The sequence below is a fragment of the Physella acuta genome, unplaced genomic scaffold (assembly GCF_028476545.2).
Source record: "Physella acuta isolate Inbredline_101_S28 unplaced genomic scaffold, ASM2847654v3 ptg000118l, whole genome shotgun sequence".
Lineage (NCBI taxonomy): Eukaryota > Metazoa > Mollusca > Gastropoda > Physidae > Physella > Physella acuta.
In genome coordinates, this window is record NW_026731638.1 from 225,641 (window position 1) to 249,428 (window position 23,788).

The 23,788-nt window shown below is 34.9% G+C and overlaps 1 protein-coding gene across 1 annotated transcript in view; it reads right to left on the reverse strand.

Moving 5' to 3' along the window:
- Positions 1-23,201, reverse strand: part of LOC131934810 (cubilin) — a 34,871-nt gene extending 11,670 nt beyond the window's left edge. The window contains exons 1-14 of the mRNA XM_059290938.1: positions 23,140-23,201; positions 22,472-22,674; positions 21,709-21,820; positions 21,406-21,623; positions 18,349-18,460; positions 16,226-16,443; positions 15,881-15,992; positions 8,004-8,221; positions 7,648-7,774; positions 5,769-5,986; positions 3,772-3,898; positions 1,928-2,142; positions 1,372-1,497; positions 1,087-1,212 (exon numbers count right to left, since the gene is read on the reverse strand). Of these exons, the coding sequence (XP_059146921.1) occupies positions 1,087-1,212; positions 1,372-1,497; positions 1,928-2,142; positions 3,772-3,898; positions 5,769-5,986; positions 7,648-7,774; positions 8,004-8,221; positions 15,881-15,992; positions 16,226-16,443; positions 18,349-18,460; positions 21,406-21,623; positions 21,709-21,820; positions 22,472-22,674; positions 23,140-23,201 (2,194 nt within the window). The remainder of the gene's footprint in view (positions 1-1,086; positions 1,213-1,371; positions 1,498-1,927; positions 2,143-3,771; positions 3,899-5,768; positions 5,987-7,647; positions 7,775-8,003; positions 8,222-15,880; positions 15,993-16,225; positions 16,444-18,348; positions 18,461-21,405; positions 21,624-21,708; positions 21,821-22,471; positions 22,675-23,139) is intronic.
- Between the last annotated feature and the right edge of the window lie 587 nt (positions 23,202-23,788).

The window sequence follows — 23,788 nt, forward strand, 5'->3', positions numbered from 1 at the left end:
CTAAAAATTGTGTTAAAATTTCCCTGTTTTTCCCATAAAATACAAAGATTATATAGGGAAATACAACTGGTCAGTTTTGACCGCTTTACGAAGTTTTCCCAGAATTGCCGAGTTTTTTATGAAACCCCTAGGTGTTCTTCTACCACCTCACAAAATATCAAGGGGGGTCGTCGGAGGAAATTTTTTTTCGTAATAGAGCTCATATATAGAGAATTTCACTCGCGGTCACTTTTTAGCCCTCGTCGAGGGCTTTGAGTGTAACCGACAGTTTTCCCTAAAGGTCAAGCCATTGACCTAGGAGCATGCAAAAAATTAGCCAGATATACTGAGCTTAAGTACCCTAAAGTCTGCGTTGAAATGACCCTCTGTTTTTCCCATAAAATACAAAGATTATATAGGGAAATACAACTGGTCAGTTTTGACCGCTTTCCGAAGTTTTCCCAGATATGCCGAGTTTTTGTGACACTCCTAGGTCACTCAAGGGGAGTCGTCGGAGGAAAATTTTTTTCGTAATAGAGCTCATATAAAGAGAATTTCACTCGCGGTCACTTTTTAAGCTTAAGTACCCTAAAGTCTGCGTTGAAATGACCCTCTGTAAATAGGGTAAGTGCCCTAAAATCCGTTTTGAAATGACCCTCTGTTTTCCCCATAAAATACAAAGATTATATAGGGAAATACGACTGGTCAGTTTTGACCCATTTCCCGATTTTTCCCGGACATGGCGAGTTTTTTGTGACACCCCAAGGTGTTCTCCTACCACCTCACAAAATTTCAAGGGGGGTCGTCGGAGGAAATTTTTTTTCGTAATATAGCCCATATAAGGCGCCGGTCAGTCGAGGTCAGTTTTGACCCCTTCTCCGTAGACTTTTCGGCCAACCGTCACCGGCCTTCGTGTTCTATTGCCCGAAGGCACCATCGTGCCAAATTTGACGCGCCTGCGGCGCCGGGAAGTGCCCTATCGGGCACTTGACCACTTTGCTTTATATATATAGATATATATATATATATATATATATATATATATATATATATATATATATATATATATATATATATATATATACATTTTCACTTTAAAGTACTTACAAGGATTGCACCTATCATCATCAGGACTGAAGTAAAAGCCTCGATCACAATAGCAAATTCCATTTAAACACTGCAATGTATTTCGACACTGTTCTGTTACAACACATTTCTCCTTAAACTTAAGTACTGTTCAAGACAAAACAGGTATTGAATATGAATATATGGACGGCCAATTAGGTAAAAAATAGTTGTTGGAAATCGGAAAATAACAACAAACTAAACGTGTCCTTGTTTGTTTGTGAAAAGCAAAAGAATCGAGTTTTGCAACAGTTAAAAATGACTTACTATTATGACAGCTCAGTGTAGAATTGTTATGATAATTGTCATTTGGACAGCTACAGTAATTATTAACACAAGTCAAGTAACTTTGGCACTTGTTCAATTCAGAACAGAACTTGCCATATGGTATATCTGATGGAAATATAAGAATATTAAATTACTTTATACAAATAAATAGTTTTTAATTTAATTAACGATGCATTTATAACATTGTTTTTAATCAAAGTCAATGTATGTTGTTTAATGGTATATTAATTATGTTATTCAATACTTAAAATTCAAGTTTAGTTCTAAATAGTCAAATTATGAATTATAAAAAAAAAAAACTATTAATTTTGAAAGTGCATACATTACAATTTAGTAAATTATTTTAAGTGTCGCTTAATTTAACCAAGCAAGTATCTTTCGATGCTATTTACCATATTTCCTTAATTAATAAACACGCGATTTAATTTTTAGTGTTTCATATGTAATGCATTATTATAATTAATATTAGATGCATCTAATAATACATTAACTGAACCAGCAAACATAGTGTATTTTAATACATCAGCCCCCTTACCTTTGATAACATAGTTTAGCTTAAACCCTCTGTAAGGCACAGAGTTGATAAGCCCTGATGTTATAAACACGATAAAGACGAAGTTGCTCGATGACGTGGTGGAAAATACAGGTACTTGACCACATCGTGGGAGATATAGATTATCTCGTGTATTTTGACCATCATATGCGAGAACAAAGGCGGACTCGCACGGCGAAACATCAAAGTCTGTGATGCTAATATAAACATAAATATTAATATATATATATATATATATATATATATATATATATATATATATATATATATATATATATATATATATATATATATATATATATATATATATATATATATATATATATAAAATTGCGGATTTAAAGGGGTGGGGGAGGGGGGCTGAGAGGGCTGCAGTCAGGGGCCCCCTATTTTTGGGGGCCCCAAAATTCCTTTTCCAATCATAATTTTTTTACTACAAAGCGACATTTTTTAGTTTTTTACCATAAAAATATCAAACACGAGTACACACATTAGTATAAACACCAGCTGTCATCACCTCCTACCCCATACATTGTTTTCATAAAACCGGCGCTCCCTAAAATAGTCTGGACAACGTTTGCTGATGACAATAAAATTGGTTGATTTTGGAGTTAAAAAGCACAGACAGCGGCCGAATTCTTACAAATGAGTTGATGATTGTCGCCTCTTGAAAAATGCAAAGCAATGGAATGCGATTCAGTCAGATAAGGTCTACATTGTGAATTAGCTCTCACTCGCAAGCATTCAAACAAGCAGCATTATAGACTAACCCTACAAATCAATGGAAAATTGCCTGACCATCTTGTTTACCCGCTACGCTACTAAGAAAGCTATTAAATTTGCTTTACATTTTTGTTATTGGAAGTGAGATTTTGGATGATCGTTTCTTCGGTATAGGTATAGGTATATCTAGATCTTTTTATTTTGGATTAATACCCCTTATATTCCTTTCTTTGTTGTCAATGCGGGCTCGAGAATTTTAAATATCAAGATAGGCCACATATCGTTAGGCTTAGTTAATTAGCTTGTGATTTTTTGGCGACTAAGATTTATCTTGTGAATATAAGAATCATACATATATGGAACTAGCACTTTCGACGATTGTGGATAGGTGTGGACGGCATATCAGAGGCGTAGCGACCCTTCCCGGCGCCCGGGGACAAAGTTTCAATTTGGCGCCCCCCTCGGGAGCAAATTTTCAATTTACACCCCCCCCCCCCGTCAAACTTTTGATTTGCACCCCCACTTTAAACTGCAAAAATGCAGCTAAAATGACATTTTAATTTGTTTTTACAACCCATTTTGGCGCCCCCTAGGTTCGGCGCCCGGGGATATATGTTCCCCCCCTGCCCCTCCCCCCATCGCTACGCCTCTGCGGCATATGAATGGATGTGGGGGGTCTATGTAGACATAACAATCAGTATCAGTCTCCCCACTTCTTCACGTGGGCCATTAAAGGAGGCTTGATTTTTTTCTCCCTTTCAGAGTGTTTCGGAATTGAGTTAAGTAACTGTCATTAAATAGCACAGATGATTGAACTGTTACATCATATAATCCAGCAACTCGTATCACAAATTTTGTTCGCATGTCAATGCAAATTTTAGCTTGCTCGGCAGATCGTATCTCAAAATCTCGTAACGTATGTCAGAGCACCACTATATAAATAAATAAATAAATATATATATATATATATATATATATATATATATATATATATATATATATATACATATATAATAGCATATTCATAGCTCATGAATTTAAACGAATAATGTATAAGCATATTTACATATTTTAAATACTTCATAACAAGAGTAGATACTTACTTTATAAATATTCTAGTTCCAGCATCCCCTACAATTCTCCATGAACAAGACGAGTATTTGTTGTAACTAGAAGGATAACCAGAGCTGGTAATTACACCAGATGTTCCATATAGAGTGTTCAAGCAAGCTGACAAATGAGAAATCGACTAAAATCAATAATTAAAATATTTATATTTTATCGACTCTCACTATACAAGGATTAATATGTTCGAATAATGATTATATAGTTTAGAATAATGTTCAAGGCCATCTTTTCCATTAGGCACATCAGCAGAGGCGTAGCGGAGGGGGGGGGGCGGACCGCACCGGGTGACCCGAAAATTGCAAGTGACCCCCTTCCTTTCCATCAGTCACGCTCACGACAAATATGCTCCCTCCATTTGGACACCTGACAAAGGGACCACAATGAATACGGTTCCCGTTGGGTCAATAAGACTCGGCAAAATGGCCCCGTTGAAAATGACCCATGTACGTAGGACCCCTTCATGCTCTTCCGAATCAGCTTAGCAAAAACCCCTGAATAATAAAGCGTTATTTGTACATTAATTTATCTAGTATGAGAAAATAGTATGTTTTAAAATAAATGGGTCATCTAGTTTTGACTCCATCATATGGGTTGGTTATGGGCTGTTCTAACTCAGTGTGTGTGGATAGACGTACTTGCGGTACATTTATAAATATAGGTTTTGAAACCTCACGTCGTTTATCGCGTAGCAAAATGCAAATCATACATTTAAACGCCTGCTCTCGCGTTTAAGCAACATGTCCTCACAGGTTAAAATAGATCATTAACACAATTTCTAATATTAGTTTCTCTTTGCTGATAAGAGTTAGATTTTATTATGAATTGCTGTTGTTTTATGTAGTTTTTCATTATTGCATTCAAAAGAGACTATGGTGGTAGTGGATACAATAGTTATGCTTAGGGGTCGTCCATAAATGACGTCACAATCGTAGTGGGAGGGGGCCCGTAATTTTGTGACGGTGTGTGATAAAGGGGAGGGGGGGTTCAGATGGTGCGACGTCACACTTTTGCATTATAAAAAAAGCAATGTTAGAAAACGAGTTATAGCCGTTATTTCGCGTTTTAGAAAACGGTTTTAATGAATTGTAATAGGAATTGATCAAAATACACTATGTTGACAGAGTTCTGACAAGATTTTGAAATTTTTTCGATGTTTTAAGAAACATTCAACAGCAATTTTGAGGGGGGGGGGGTTGTAGGCTGAGGTGTGACGTCATTTTAGGGGGGGGGGGGAGGAGTCTGGCTTTTTGTGACGACGTGCAACGGAGGGGAGAGGTAAAAATCGTCAAAAAAAGCGTGACGTCATTTATGGATGACACCCTTATACCAAAAGTGATCATATGATTCATTTGTGTGGAGCTAGTATGTTGGGAGTTTTTTGTCTGCAGTCGGGAGCCAATATGTCGTTAGCTCATACATATCTGGATTCCATTTGTCGAGAGCACATTCGTGCCTATATGTCGGATTTCAATATGACGAGTCTTTTTTGTTGGAAGTATTTTGTCTGGGTGATTTTGTCGGGGTCCAATTCGTCGGTGGATAGATATAAACCTAACATGACCTGGAGTTTGGGTCACGACAACAGTTTCAAGTTGGGTCTACGAATGCAAAAAGTGCCTAGGGCCTAGTAAGACCTTAAAACAACACTGATAACGTTAATTTATAAAACTCGGGCGGTTGTGGTTCTTAACATTTTGATTGTTTTTTTTGGAAACTACTAATTATTCTGTTATTTTAAAGCTGCCTATCTAAAGATGCTTTCTCCCCCCCCCCCCCGATAGTACAATTTCAAAGTAAAATGATTTGGAATAAAAATAATATCAATGTAAACGGATGTTTTATTTTTGTATGGTATATCCTTTCTAGAAGTATGGATTCTTTTTTATTTGTAACAGTGTGAGCAATATAAAAACAAATGCTTTCTACCACAAAAGGGACATTAACTCTGTAACTGAAGGATTAACAAAGTTACCTAGTGTAAAGTAGTTACTGTAAAACCCTTTATTCGTCGTTGTACTATCAGTTCTAAACACGACGTGCATGTTGTTAGATGAAGATACAACATACACTGGTGAACTGCTATAGCAGTACCGTCCTAATGATACGCCACTGGTGTTCTGTCCGTCGTAGACTTGGATGAAATGGTTGGGACAGGAAGATGGGGAACTGCTTAGTTGTAATGTTGTAATGCTGTTGAGTAGAGGAAAGTACTACATACATACGACATAATCGAGTGGAATGTCATGCGGATTTTATTTACTTTTCTTACACATAATAATTATGATATATACTACATGAATGGGTTAAACTTAACAAATCATAAAAAAGCAGAGAGCAAACTAAATTTAAAAAAAAAATAGCATTTTATATGAAAGTATAAGACATGAAAATGTGTAAAGGTTTGTAATGTGAAAAGGAAAGGATGTTTTTATCGCATCAACACAAACGTAATGTTTGCTGGTCGTAGTCCGGAGTTAATCTTACTTCTTCAAAGTGCAGATGCTTTTCTACGATGTAACAAAAAATGGGCATAGCTGGGTAATAACCACTAATACTGCTTTGTTTGTTGCATGCACACTAAGAATAACTTTGCTCAGCATTCACCACTGTCTTTTAAATAAACATTTGTCACGTGATCACTAGAGTTTGACCGAAATATAACTGTTGACTTTATATGCTAGCAGTAATGTCCATGGAAGGCGTCTTGCTGCGAAGGTGTGTTTTTATAGCCCATCCATCCGTCAATAGATGACTGATTCCCTTTGATCTAGTTTCATCCACCTAATGTAGTCCCATGATCGGTATGTCCTCCAACACTGTCTATATAGACTTTTTTATATAGAATATTATATTTCTAATTGCAATTTTAATAATTCGAATGTAATTTGACAAACTATGCGACTATATTTTTCTCACAATTATTATACGTAATAAACCGGGAGTGATCTCCCCTAAATTTTCTTGAATTTTCTTATATAAAACAATAAGGGATGGGAACTCGGGATATAGACATGATTGTTAATCGATTTAAAATACTTAAACTTTTTAAAATAGAATTACGAGAAAGTAAAAAGTAAGTAAAATCCCTATAACAATCCATTTTTTACTTTCTCGTATATTCGAAGTATAGAGAAAGTATTGTAATCGTGCAAAAAAAAAATCGAGATTTTTGCAAATCTCGACGTTTTACACCTCCATGAGTCGGAAAAACATAGTTTTGCAATCTTGTCCGTATGCCTGTGTGTGTGTATATGTGTGTGTGTATGTGTGTGTGTGTAAACGATGAGCGATTTCCGATAACCGGAATTTTTCAAAAGATTATAACTTGCTTACTATTTCAGATAGATAAATGAAATTTCACATGTAAGTAAACGATCTAATCCTCTACCTTCAATAAAATTTTGAGTAATTTTCATTGACCGGAAGTTGTAATTTACGCTATTTCCGATTTCTCAAAAAACGCATGTAAATTTATCGCTTGGTGCGCAATTCTTTTTTCTACGAGATTCTATTCTATTTTTAAATGCTTTAGTAATTAAAAAATCATGTCTATATTCCGAGTTGCCATCCCATTTGGTGTTATATAAGAATATTCGAGAAAGTTTAGGGGAGATTTCTCCCGGTTTATTTCTAACATCATTTGTCATGAGATGTGTCCGTTTTTTTAATGTACATGGACTATCAACCGACAAAGCCTTACAACTTTAAAATAGATCTCTTGACTATTAAAGTGGCGAGTGGTTAGTTATGGCTTAGATCTGGATTAAAGAAAGAGAGTTGCTGAGAGTTCTAGATTAATTTGAAACAACAGTTTCTCTTAATAAAATAAAAAAAAGATTTTTTCAACATACTTGAGTACAACAAACGATCCAACGTTGCCTTGTATCGTCCAGGTATAGACATTATTCGTGGGAAAATAATATGGGAAACCTGGACTAATAATATAGCCTGGTGACGTTGTGATTACTGTTGATGATTCTAGAATAATCAACGCATGCATCAATAAAAGTAACAACCGAAAGTATCAAGGTAACAAAAAAATTGAATAAGTACTTAAATTAACATCGCCCTGTGTAACAGAAAAATTATGCAAAACAATGTAAAATGTGTGCAATAGGTAAAAGTGTGGAAAAACACTATAAATGTTTTATGCTTTAAATTTTTTAATTTAGGATAGCTTAAAAAATTAATGTATGTATATACAAACTTTGTGTGGTATACGTTGCTCTAAAACCTCTGTATGTATATGAGCTATCAGTCCTAAACACAATGAACATGTAGTTTGATGTAGAGGCGATCAAATCAGGAACAACGTTACCACACTGTGTAGCTAACTTAGTGTAACCAGTAGATGGTCCATCAAAGATGTGAAGAGAATCATTACTGCAAGTTGGCATTAGTGGGCTCAAGTCTATAGATGTTATACTGTAATTTAAATATTAAAACTTATATTATTTTATCTATGATAAACATAATCATATATATATATATATATATATATATATATATATATATATATATATATATATATATATATATATAAAGCAATGTATGTTTGTGTGTCTGTCTGTCTGTCCGTCTGTCCTTTATGCATTACTACACCTCTCATCACATTGCTGTTAAACTTTGGGAAGTTGTTGAGAATATTCCTGGGGAGGTTTCTGCGAAAAAAAAATTCAAATTCGCAGGGGTGGCGCCCCGACAGGGCGCGATTTTTTTTTTTAAAAATACGGTATATAAAAATAAAAGTCGATTTTGGTTTGACATCGTTTATCCGATAGCCATGAGACTCTGGGGAGTTCATTATACTACTCTAGTGAAGGGTTCTGTAACAAAATCATTTTTAATTTCACAAGGGCGGCGCCACGGGAGGGTGCGATTTTTCTCTATATACGGTATATAAAAATAAAAGTCGATTTTTGTGTGGCACGATTATCCGATAGCCATGAGACTTTGTGGGAGTTGATTGGGACACTCCAGGGAAGGTTTCTGTAAAAATATTTTTTTTTTATTTCGTAAGGGCGGCGCCACGGAATGGTGGGATTTTTCTCAATATAGGGTATATAAAAATAAAAGTCGATTTTGGTCTGACACCATTTATCTGATCACCATCAAACTTTGGGGAGTTGATTAGAACAATTCAGGGAAGGGTTCTGTAAAAAAAAAATCCTTTTTTAATTTCGCAAGGGCGGCGCCACGGGAGTCTGCGATTTTTCTCTATATACGGTTTATAAAAATAAAAGTCTATTTCGGTTTCACACCGTTCATCCGTGTACCATGAAACTTTGGGAGGTGATTAGATCACTCAATGGTAGGGTTCTGCAAAAAAAAAAATATTTTTATTATTGCAAGGGCGGCGCCCCGGGGGGGGGGGGGGGGAAGCGATTTTTTTCTCTATACACGGTATATAAAAAATAAAACTCGGATGCGGTTTACCCGAGTTCCATGAAACTTTAGGGAGTAGATGAGAATACTCCCGAGAATATTTCTGAGAGAAAGAAAACTAAAGTTTCTTATGGGCGGCGCCATATAGGGTAAAACTTTCGTCAATACACGGTTTGGCGCCCAGTGTTTTAGAGCGACTGTGTTGGCACTTGACATCCGTTAATCGAGCGTCCTGCATAGCGAGTAAGGGGTACTACTATGTTCAGCGGTAAAACTACAACAGGCTTCTAAAAATAACTTTGTAACGCGAGGAAATCCTTCTGTACAGTTTCGTCACCTTGCGAAAGATGAAAAAAAACCTTTTGAATATGAGGAGCCTACTGTAGAGTTTCGTCACTTTGCGAATGATGCAATAAGCATCTATTATTAGACAATCCAGTCAGAAATTGAGATCGAGCATCTGATTATAAACCATTAGTAACGCTAGCGTAGTGCATCAGTCACACTGATGTTTAAAACACGTCAAATACTTTTTTTACGTGTTAAAGAAAAAATCCTGTTCATTTGTGTTACTTTAGCGAATGACGAAATCTGCATCATTATTAACAGGATACTATTTGGCACGATGGCGTCTGTTAGTTTTAAGGGGCCAGGGGTCTACGCCGCGCCTTTGCGGTAGTGTAATCGGGGGGTGGGGGCCCTGAGAGCGCCCCTCTACGTCTGTGACACAATGGCGGTCACCGAAGTGTGTTCTACCATATTATTTCGGTGAGTGATTAATGTACACTCAATGTTTTCATGCGGTAGTGTAGGTAAACCCGTGTCCCGATATTTATGATCCAAGCGCAGGCCTTGTTTACATTTAAATTCACTTTCAGAAAAGACGGTCACGCGTCTAAGAACATATGATTGGTAACGCGTTGGTGAAATCCTTCTATATATTTCGTCAAACTTTCTTCTATCCCAGCGGCAACGCGCGGGGGACGGGTACGCTAGTTATTATATATATATATATATATACTCGCCGTCCCGGCCAGGCGCTGCACTGGCCGCTGTGAAAAACCTATCTGTAAAAGACCATGAATTGTGTGTTTAGTAATCACCATATACTACAACTAACCAAAATCAAAACACAAAAAAGCAAAACATAACATAAACGCAAACATAAATACAAACACAAACACAGACACAAACCTAAAAACAAACGCAAGCACAAACGCAAACGCAAAGAAAAAAAACACAAACGCAAGCAAAAAAAAACAAGCGAAAACAAACCAAATTCAAACATAAACCCATTCACAAACGCAAACCCAACCCAAACACAAAGAAAACACAAACGCGAACATAAACGCAAAATGCTCACAGTCTAGCCCGTGGCGCCAAATTACACCATGCTGGGGCGCCAGCGGAACCGCCTGTTTCAGCTTAGTAAACGACTATAGTATCCCAACTTATTCATACTCAATTAAACGAACGTAGGCGCCATAGCGAACACTGGAAGGCTCGGGGGCTCAAATAGCACCCTGTCTGGGCGCCGGAGGACGCCCGGATTTGATTCACTTAAAGACTATAGTAACCCATAATCTATCGCACTGTATAAAACGAAATTATGCGCCATAGCGCTCAAAGGGTAGCCCACGACGCCAAATCGAACCCTGCCGGGGCGCCGACGGTCGCGCTTGTTTCAATCTAAAGAACAATTATACTACCCCAAGCTTATCCGCCAACGGAAAGTAGTAAACATAGAGGATATTTAGGAACTGGCTTCTTAACTGTTATTTTTTTTTTAAATTAGTAAACAGTAAGTTCAGTGAATAAATTTAAAAAAAAGGCAGTATTTATAATACTTACAACATTGCACTTGATCAATCCCCGCTAATTATGTAAGTATTTTTTTTTCTAAACCATAACAAAAATTATAAAAAGTAACCCCCTCGCCCCTCTAAAGATTTTATCAAGGGGAGTAATTGTGTTTTCCTAATTTATCAATGGATGTAATGAGAGCTAAAGGGCTAACGGTAAATAATTTTCAGACACACTTAGAATTTTTGTGAAAGATGATACATTTAAAAAAAAATGTGTTTGATTGACATGCTGGCAATTATTATTAAAAGTTTGATTTAGATTTTTTTGTGTTACATCTCATACCATGTGTGAACTTACTCAATCACTCTCATGAGAACACTTCCAGCTAAATTTTGACCACTAAAAGGAAACTCCACTGTAACCCCACACCCCAGGATAGCCAAATACCTACACGAGACTTGAACACAACAACCCTACCCGCCCCAACTCAGCCGCTAACACAAAAAGTCACGTAACATGTAAATTATGTTACTGTAAATATGTTGTATTTTGTTTTATGGCAAATAAAAGTATTTTTACATAAACCGGGAGTGAACGCCCCTAAACTTTCTTGAATATTCTAATATAAAACTACGAGGGATGGCAACTCAGGACATAGACAATATAATTCGTAATCCATTTTTAATTACTTAAACTTTTTATAATAGAATAGAATCTCTTAAAAAAAAAGAATTGCACACCAAGTGAACGCCTAATAAAATGTGCATAAAAGTGCGGGATATTATTAGTACTTTATAAATTTACATGCGTTTTTTTGAGAAATCAGAAATAGTGTAAATTAGTACTTCCGGTCAACGGAAATTACTCAAAATGTGACTAATGGTAGAGAATTAGATCTTTTACATACATGTGAAATTTCATTTATCGATATGAAATAGTACGCAAGTTATAGGCTTTTGAAAAATTCAAAGTAGAAAAAGTACCATATCCGGTTATCGGAAATCGCTCAAAAGTTGATGAGGATCTACGATTTTGATAAAATACTTATATATGAAATTTCATCAACCTAGCTGCAACGGTACTCAAGTAATAGTGTTTACGCACAGACAGAGAAATAGACAGACAGACAGACACACACACACAGACATACCGACAAGATTGCAAAATTATGTTTTTCCGTATCAGTGAGGTGTAAAACGTCGAGATTTGTAAAAATCTCGATTTTTTTTTGAACGATTACAAGACTCTCTATACTTCGTATTTACGAGAAAGTAAAAAAAAATCTATTTAGAATGTCCCACCATACAAAACATGAAAAAGACGCTAGAAACCAAAAAAAACAAGAAACGAGGCCTTCAAAATCGATATCGTTAGAACTTAAAAAAAATCCCTAAACAAAGAGACAGGACGGACCTAGAGCATAAAGCAAGGACGGTAGCTATCTATAGACAGACTATTTGGAACAGTAGAATAAAAGCAAAACACGACAAGGCACGGTTCACGGGACGGCTCCCGGTCTAAAAAACCCTGGACATAAACCCCCTGGACAAAAACCCCCGCGATATAAACCCCCTGGACAAAAACCCCCCAATTGAGTTTTATCTAAGGAAAAACCAAAGATGATGAGAAACAAAATTAATATAAAAATACAAAACAAACATTATAAAAAAGGCTTTTATTTTTATTATACCTTTAAAAAGACAGATTGTGAGCGATGCCTCGCAAATACTCAATAATGGAGGACTCATTAAAACTTTTTAGCATTCTGAGCTTGAGAGCAAATTCACTATCAACTTGGTAGAGTTGTTGAAGCCCACAGTCCTGAATTTTTCTGTATATATTTTGGCTAAGAAGGAAGAAACATCATTTGACCTCACAATCTGGAAATACCTTTTCAACACTTTTTATCACAGCCATTTCAAAGTCAATCATAATAGAAATTGGTTGCAGGTTTGTGTTTAAGACCGTTAACTGCTGTAAGAGTGCTTTGTGTTTCCTGTGTTTTGTTTTGAAGTAAGGCATAAACACATGGAACAGTGCGTCCATTGACCAATGCACGGACTGTGTACAGTTGTGAAAACAATGCAGGAGCTTTTTGAATGTACAATCCATAAACCAGTGCTGAATAACCTCCAATAACCTAAGGTTGTCCTTGGTTCCAAACAAAAACATGCTACCTTTTGATTTGGCACCGGAATCGAACAGAAGAAATTGTTGTCCATCTTGTGTAATTGTATATTGTTCAGGAATGATTATATCATCAACATTCCTTGGATCAGACAGTGGGTGTTTTAGCGTTTGACGTTGACGCCTGATGTTACGCCGTATGTGTGGAATCGAGGGCAGCTTGGCCTTGGCATCTTCAGTAATCGTAGTAATGGACTGAGTGATGATCTGCTGGGGTGTTGCTTCCGTTTCTTCTGCTAGTTGTTTCATCTGCTGCACTACTTTACACACTTCCAGTTGAGATGGATCTGGTCCATGCGAATGTTCTTTACATCGTCCAACAAGCTGTTCACCATGAATTTTTATTTTTGCTTTGCATTCTGCCTTGTTGCGTCTTTTGGCACACTCAAATGACACAACGCCGTTCGCCAGATCTTTTTGCTTGACATAAACATAGCCTTCAAAAATCACCTTTAAATTTCCTTTATTGGATTGAACGAACTCCATTCCAGAAAATATACGATTTGTCGAGAAATAAATTTGATTTTATATTTATACCATGGTTCTGTATGCCAAGGTGGATATGAACCAAGCTTCCGCCGGTGAATCCCTCACATCTTTTGAATTGTTAAGAATGTGTTGCTTTGATCCGCACGGCTCCCACATGTGGATGACCTATATCTAAGGTGTTGTCGGTGCCCGATCTTTGATCAAATACAACTAAGGTCACTCCTTGCTTTCGAAAAGCATTTTTTTAGGTAGAAACTATTTTCTTAGTCGTAAAAAAATTAAATTAATTTAATATAATTTTTTTGAATTTCTTGATTCACATCATCGTTATTTTTTCTTTATATAAACCTCAGTCCGGGGGTTATTATCCGGGGGGTTTATATCAAGGGGGTTTTTGTCCAGGGGGTTTATGTCGCGGGGTGTTTTTGTCCAGGGGGTTTATGTCGGGGGTTTATGTCCAGGGGTTTTTTGACCGGACGCCTCACGGGACACGTACTAGACTTGATTTATCGTAGACGACTCGACAATGACAGCACTCAAACACATATACCATAATTAGCAACACCACAACGTAAAGAATATAATTTAATATGACACCATGGCCTGCCTAATCCTAACCGACACATCCCCTTTCATCGCACCCTACCAGCCCCCCCCCCCACACACACACACCTAAACCCCTAGATCCTCATATTATATTGTGCCCATAACTGCATCCCCTTCGTCACCATGACCCCACCCCTGTGTTGAAATACTATGTTAAATACTGAGGATTATGTATTATCAAAATACATTTCTAACAAGACACATTTGATTCCCATCCCCACAACCCCCATGTCCCCACCTAGTTTTGCATCATTTATTATTTGTCATTAAGGTTCCTATTGTTGCTTATTTGTGTATTGTTTTATTTACACAGCCTATAAACAAACATTGTAAAGACATTATTTGACACTATTTTACTATTATCTTATATGTACGGTACTTTGGTCCACAACGAAAAAAGGACCACAGCGACCCCTCCTCCTTTTGTATTCATTTTATTATCTGTAAATTAATACTAACAATTGTTTTGTTAACTTCAATAACATGTACGGCCTTATTTGAACTCTTTTATGAGAACACTGTTAACCAATTTTTGACCTTTAAAACTCTACTGTATCCCCACACCCCCTAATAGCTACACGCCTACCCAGTCCTAACATGTCGTTCCTAAACATTCAAATAAACATAAACAAGATTTAGTCCACCGACTTCAACATACCGACCTTTCACCCTCCCGCTTAATCGCTCACACAGCAATCTGTTCGTCAAACGCCCCCCCCCCACACACACACTCTAAATAGTAACACCTCAGCAGTTAGATCACACATCACTAAATGCCCATATCGTCCTCATTTTAACTGTTCCAACGACCTCACCACCCACCCAAACATGTTTCGAATATTTATTCATTTACTTTTTTATCTATTTTTAATTTCTCATATATGCGAAGTATAGAGAAAGTCTTGTAATCGTACAATAAAAAATCGAGATTTTTACAAATCTCGACGTTTTACACCTCACTGATACGGAAAAACATAATTTTGCAATCTTGTCCGTATGTCTGTGTGTCTCTCTCTGTGTGTGTGTGTGTGTGTGTGTGCCTGTGTGTAAACACGATAACTTGAGTACCGTTACAGCTAGGTTGATGAAATTTCATATATAAGTATTTTATCAAAATCGTATATCCTGATCAACTTTTGAGCGATTTCCGATAACCGGAAGTGGTACTTTTTTACTTTGAATTTTTCAAAAAAAAAAGGAAAATTTCCCCATACCCACCCGAACAGTTTCGATTCGTTAGTATTCATTTTTCTTTTGTATTTATTATGTTTACTGTACAGAATCGGATGAAATCCATACAAACCAATTTTGTTTTCGACTATTCTTCCATATGTTATACTTTTTAACCCACTTGTGTTGGCAAAATGTTCCAAACCTGCTTTTGTCCAATTTTTGAACCAACAAACTTTAAATTCAATACTTATTTCGCTATTTATTTTCTATACTCTGTTTATCAATGTAACTACCTTATAAATACCCACCTAAATGGCGTGGGTTGTTACTGCATTTGTTTTAAATTGGAAAAAAAGTATTTAAAAAAAACATAGAGAATTGAACTATAAATATTAGAGAAAATAATATATTAGATAAACTAATTTGAGGAACATTTACCTAAATATAATAAAGGTGTTGGAGCCACCATCAATTTTCCAAATGTTGTTCTGATCACTAAGATAAACTGGGCTTTCAATTGAACCAGATGGTGCAGTCAACGTGGTTATATCTAGAAATGCAGGCATATATATATATATATATATATATATATATATATATATATATATATATATATATATATATATACACTATGATAAAACGCAAGGAATTTGTATATATGGGGCGGAAATGATTTTATGTATTTGGAAGATTTGATTTTAGAAAACTTTTTATCTCTAGGTCCCCATAGTGTTATATTATTGTTTATAGTTTTTTTTTAATTTAATGTGTGTATATACTAACTTTTTATGATATACGTTGCTCTAAAACCTCTGTATGTATATGAGCTATCAGTCCTAAACACAATGAACATGTAGTTTGATGTAGAGGCGATCAGACCAGGAACTACGTTACCACACAGTGTAGCTAACTTAGTGTAACCAGTAGATGGTCCATTAAAGATTTGTAGAGAATCATTACTGCAAGTTGGCATTAGTGGGCTCAAGTCTATAGATGTTATACTGTAATTTAAATATTAAAACGTTTATGAAAAGCATAATCACACACACACACGCATATATATATATATATATATATATATATATATATATATATATATATATATATATAAATATATATATATATATATATATTTATAAATATATATATATATATATATATATATATATATATATATATATATATATATATATATATATATATATTTATATATATATATATAGGCCTATATATATATATATATATATATATATATATATATATATATATATATATATATATATATATTGCTAAAGTTTGTTTACACGTCTGAATATTTTTTTTCGGTATGGTTACAGGAGAGAATCTGCACTATGTGTAGAGCTGTAAAATAGAAATTGGGTATAACACCCGTTTTTTTTTCAGGCAGACTGTTAATCACAAATTTATTTAAAGACGTTAATTAATTTATTGATTTATTCATCGGTAATATCAATTTTCAACACTCCTTTTTATTTAACTATACAATAAATTTCTCTAGATCTAGAATCTAAAGAGATCAGCCGTCGAAGAAAGTTATTTATTGAACTAGATCTAGAATCTAGGTCGAACCAACATTAATTAGTTTAAAAAAAACTTTAAAAAAATCAGAATACATTTTTGAGTTTGTTTATTAAACTATTTTAATCATTAAAGACTTGATATAAATCTTTCCTTTTTGTCTTAACGGATCATCAAATTCTGGAATACAAGTGATTTATCTATCTACGGTCTAGATCTAGTTCTAGATCTAGCCAGAGTTAGGGGCGTCCATTAATGACGTCACACTCGTAGGGGGGAAGGAAGGGAGTCCATAATTTTGTGACAATGTGTGACGAGGGGGAGGGGGGGGGGGGTTCAGACGGTGCGACGTCACACCTTTGTATTATAAAAAGCAATGCTAGAAAACGAATTTTAGACGTTATTTCGCGTTTTAGAAAACTGTTTTAATAAATAGCAGTAGGAATTGATTAAAATACTCTATTTTGACAGAGTTCAAACTAGATTTTGGAAAAAATTCGATGTTTCAAGAAAAATGCAACTGCAATTTTGAGGGGGGTCATAGGCTGAGGTGTGACGTCATTTTAGGGGAGGGGGTCTGGCTTTTTGTGACGATGTGTGACGGAGGAGAGGGGGGGGGGGTAAAAATCGCCAAAAAAGCGTTACGTTATTTATGGATGATCCCTTAAGGCAAAAGCTAGACTTAATCTAGCCAGTCGTAGAATCTAGATAATTCTATATCAATCTAGATAATAATGAGTTTCTATACTAAACTATTTCACAACTTCATTATTTTATATAAATCTTCGTTTGTTTAGCTATGCAATTGACTAATTTAAGTTATAATTGAATTTGAAAGGTACTAGATCAAGATCTAGGGCCTATGCGCGTAAATCAAGTTTCACAACGCGACTCAAAGCATATAGCACCAAAAGATGTCAATTTCATTTTTTTTAGATGTGAGTGATACAGTTGCCTATATTAACTTGGCGGGATTACAGGGCAGGTGAAGTAGAGTTCACTGTTTCTTTGTCGTCAGCATATGAACTTTATATTGTGGCCAAAGACATGCTCGGCCGGAATCGTATTTTTAAAACTATAAAATCATGTTGTCTGAGACTTGGCGTGACACTGTGCAGGAGAAGTAGAGTTATGTAGGTCACCTGTGACGTCAGTATATGAAGGGATAATGTGGTCAAACCAACGCTCAGGCGAAACCGATGTTTTTAAAATATAAAAAAGCAACCTCTTGTATGAATGTGGGGTCTGGTTATTTTTTGATGATAAGAGATAGAAGTGATTTCATTTATAGATGACCCCCGAAACGCAGAGTTATCTAACTAGATAACGGGTAGTATAGTATATATTATAATTTGAGGAACATTTACCTTAATATAATAAAGGTGTTAGAGCCACCAGCTATATTCCAAATGTTGTTCTGATCAATAAGATTAACTGGGCTTTCAATTGACCCAGAAGGTGCAGTCATCGTGTTTATATCTAGAAGTGCAGGCATATATATATATATATATATATATATATATATATATATATATATATATATATATATATATATATATATATATATATATATATATATATATATATATATATAAAGCAATGTATGTCTGTGTGTTTGTCCTTTATGCATTACTTCACCTCTCATCATATCGCCGTGAACCTTTGGGAAGTTGTTGAGAATATTCCTGGGGAGGATTCTGCGAAAAAAAATACAAATTCGCAGGGGTGGCGCCCAGACACGGCGCGATTTGTTGTTTTTTATATACGGTATATAAAAATATTTTTTTTTAATTTCGCAAGGGCGGCACCACGGGAGGGTCCGATCTTTCTCTATTTACGGTATATAAAAATAATAAAAGTGAATTGCAGTGACACCGCTCATCCGATAGGCATGAAACTTTGGGGAGTTCATTATAAAACTCTAGGGAAGGGTTCTGTAAAAAATCAGTTTTTAATTTCGCAAGGGGGTCGGCGTGGTCGAGTCGGTAAAGCTCATGGTTGCTTAACCGAAAAAGTCTCGAGTTCGAACCCTCGGGCAGATGAGGCTCGTTAGCTGGGGACAGCAACTCATCTAGGAGAGACAACTCCAAAATTAAACAACTGCTGCCTTGTAGTTTGTTCTTGGTTGGACAAAGGCGATGGAAGCAAATCCAAAAAGAAAAGCAGGCTGAAATCGGAGTCAATGGCCTCAATGGCGCATAACCAGTTGACACGTAACGCTTAATTTTGTTGGAGGCGAGGTCGAGTCGGCAAAAAGCTCATGGTTGTTAAATTCGAACAAAGTCTCGAGTTCAAACCCAATGGCAGATAAATCTCGATCCCCTCCAACATTAATAATTAAGAACGAAGAAGAAGAAGAAGAATTTCGCAAGGGCGGCGCCACGGGAGGGTGCGATTTTTCTCTATATACGGTTTATAAAAATAAGTCGATTTTGGTGTGACACCGTTATCCGATAGCCATGAGACTTTGGGGGAGTTGATTAGAACAATTCAGGGAAGGGTTCTGTAAACAAATCCTTTTTTAATTTCGCAAGGGCGGCGCCACGGGCGGCTGCGATTTTTCTCTATATACAGTTTATAAAATTTCGGTTTCACACCGTTCGTCCGTGTACCATGAAACTTTGGGGAGATGATTAGATCACTCAATGGTAGGGTTCTGCAAAAAAATATTGTTTAATATTGCTAGGGCGGCGCCCCCCCCCCCCCCCAGGGGGAGCGATTTGTGTTCTCTATACACGGTATATAAAAAATAACTCGGTTCATCCGAGTGTCATGAAACTTTAGGGAGTAGATGAGAATACCCCCCCCCCCCGAGAATATTTCTGCGAAAAAGAAAACTAAAGTTTCTTACGGGCGGCGCCATATAGGGTACAACTTTCGCCAATACACGGTTTTGCGCCCAGAGTTTTAGAGCGACTATGTTGGCACTTGGCATCCGTTAATCATGCGTCCTGCATAGCGAGTAAGGGGTACTACTATATTCAGCGGTAAAACTATAACAGGCTTCTAAAAATAACTTTGTAATGCGACAAAATCCTTTTGTACAGTTTCGTCACCTTGCGAAAGATGAAAAAATAACTTTTTGAATATGAGTAGCCTACTGTAGAGTTTCGTCACTTTGCGAATGATGCAATAAGCATCTATTATTAGACAATCCAGTCAGAAATTGAGATCGAGCATCTGATTATAAACCATTAGTAACGCTAGCTTATTGCATCAGTCATAATGATGTTTAAAACACGTCAAATACTTTTTTTACGTGTTAAAGAAAAAAATCCTGTTCATTTGTGTCACTTTAGCGAATGACGAAATCTGCATCATTATTAACAGGATGCTATTTGGCACGATGGCGCCTGTTACTTTTAAGGAGCCAGGGGTCGTATGCCGCGCCTATGCGGTAGTTTATTCTGGGGGTGGGGGCCCTGAGAGCGCCCCTGTGCGTCTCTGACACATGGGCGGTCACCGAAGTGTGTTCTTCCATATTATTTCAATGTTTTCATGCGGTAGTGTAGGTAAACCTGTGTTCCGATATTTATGATCCAAGCGCAGGCATTGTTTGCATTTAAATAACTCACTTTTAGAAACGACGGTCACGCGTCTAAGAACATATGATTGGTAACGCGTTGCTAAAATCCTTCTAATGCATTTTGTCAAACTTACTTCTATCCCCGCGGCAACGCGCGGGGGACGGGTACGCTAGTTGTAAATAAAAACACGTAATGTACTAAAAAAATTTCATAAAAAACGTTTTAATAACAAGCTTTTATGTATTAAAGCACTAAAAAGTAGAAAAAAAAAATTATAGACTACTATTTAAATAACTATAAAGAAAAGCGTGAGTCTCTTCCTAAATATTAGTAAAGGTATTCAATAGATACTAAAAATCATGTAAATATTTCGAGTTGCCATGCCACGTAGTGTTATATAAGAATATTCGAGAAAGTTTAGGGGAGATCACTCCCGGTTTATTTGCTTCGTCACTAATATATTGTTCAACGTGTATTAAGAACATTGCGTTTTGACCTATAAATATTTTATGAAATATTGTTATCAATAAATTGTAACATTAAAATATATAGGCCTCTAATTCACGTGTAACAAGTATCAACGTCTAGAATAAATATATATATATATATATATATATATATATATATATATATATATATATATATATATATATATATATATATACTTATACATACTTATATATATATACTTATATATAATAATATATATACTTATATATATATATATATATATATAAATATATATATATATATATAAATATATATATATATATATATATATATATATATATATATATATATATATATATATATATATATATATATATATATGTATATATATATATATAAGTATATTTTTTAACCTGAAGTGTAATTAAAAAAATATAAACCACTAACTTTTTGTATAATATGTTGCATTAAAGCCCTGGTATGTTCCAAAGCTATCAGACCTAAACACAACATACATGACGTTCGATGAAGAGGCGATCAGACCAGGGGCGACGTTACCACACGGTCGAGCTAACTGTCTAGGATTATCATATTCCCCACCCAATATTTGAAGATAATCATTAGTGCACATGGGTGAAACTGGACCAAGGTCAATGAACGTGATTCTGTGAAGTAAATATTACAAATTAAATTAATTATATTAGATTTTCTGTTCTGAATGTGTCAATCCCCTACTTTTGAAAGTGTTACCTTAATATAATAAAAGTGTTGACGCCACCTTCAATTTTCCAAACGTTGTTCTGGTTATTAAGATATGCTGGACTAACTATAGACCCAGATGAAGTATTGACGATGATAAGATCTAGAAGTACGATATATATATATATATATATATATATATATATATATATATATATATATATATATATACATAAACCTATATATATATATATATATATACATATATATATATATATATATATATATATATATATATATATATATATATATATATATATATATATATATATATATATATATATATATATATATATATATATAGTTGTGGCTGGTTGTTTGCTAGGAGAAGATTATGTGTGAGGTATATTAAATTTTTCCACGAAGATTTATATTTTGCTTTAATAGCTAGAGCGCTGACATTTTTTTTTGCTTGATGTTCTTATTTTCAAATTATTACCACTGCTGAATGAATGCACCTTATCAATGTTGATTTAAAATATAATTTGAAAGTAAATATAATTTTTAAATACATTTAATTTAGCAAAAACAATTTACATATTACCAAGTAAATATATTGTCCAATAATAATTTTTAAACTTAATATAATTTGTGTATATATATATATATATATATATATATATATATATATATATATATATATATATATATATATATATATATATATATATATATATATATATATATATATATATATATAAATAGATTAAAATACAATTAAAATTAATTTATATTAATTAATTAATAAACTTACTTTTTATATAATATGTAGCGTTAAAACCCTTGTATGTTGAAGAACTGTCAGCAATGAATCGAATGTACATGTAATTAGATGAAGAGGCGATGAGGCCTGAAGTAACGTTACCACATAGAAGAGCTAACTGGTTGTTGGTCTCATAGATGTCTAGGTAATCATAGCAGGAAACAGAACTTGGTTCCAGATCAAATGAAGATATACTGTTTTACAAAATTTGCATTAATCTTGTGTTACCCTGTGATTATACTTTGTTATTGTTTTGGGCTCCATTAAAGCATTGTTTTCTAAATCATTGGACAATTAAGCTTAATTTAAATGCTAAAAACAAATAATTATTTATTTTAGCTTATCTCTAGATTACTCAGATTTTGTTTGGAAAACGGTGTGTCGTCCTCACTAATAATATGTCCCGCATGTTATTAGTCTTTAATTTAAAAGTTGTAAATACATGTTATGAAAAAAGAAAATGTTTCTTTTCATAAGTGTGCATTTTCAAGTCCTATACATAGGACAGATGTTCAGACCTCGCGATACCGAAAAATTAATAAACACAAAAAATTCACTGTACAAACAAATTAATTTGTTACTACTAATACAATATAGATATTACTTGCTTTAAAACAATGAAAGTCCCAGGTGCAGTATTGATTCTCCAGGCTATGTACTGATTGTTTATGTAACCAAGAGGAAATCCTGGACTCATAATCAATCCAGCAGGATCGTACATGTAATTGTACGTTGCTATTAGAAGAACACATTCGTGAATAATATATATATATATATATATATATATATATATATATATATATATATATATATATATATATATATATATATATATATATATAATGAGAGAGAGAGGGGGTAGGGAACGAGAATCAGAAAAGTATATAGATGGGCAATTAATACCACCCTCAGTTTGCCTTTTCTTACCGAACGTTTGCCTATTCTTACCGATCGAAAATCGCAGAAACAAGTTGAACTATATATACATATAAATGTTACGGTTAGAACCCAAAGTCGGCCATTGCGCGGATTGGCCGGCCAATATCGCCTCCCATAGGTCGGCCAAAGTCCGAAACGTTGCTTGATTTCAGCCTTTGGCCGGCCAATCCGCAGACTAGCCATGGTGGACCGGCCAAAGTCTTAATTAGAAGATCATGAGCAGATTTGTTTTTATGCCGTAAGGATCATGAAATTAAGTCTTTATTGATTATTAATTAAAGTAAATGACAGAAATATTCAAATTTTGTATTGTACTATAATCTCAAGCAATCAATATTATCATTTGTTACAACAAGTTGAACTTTTATG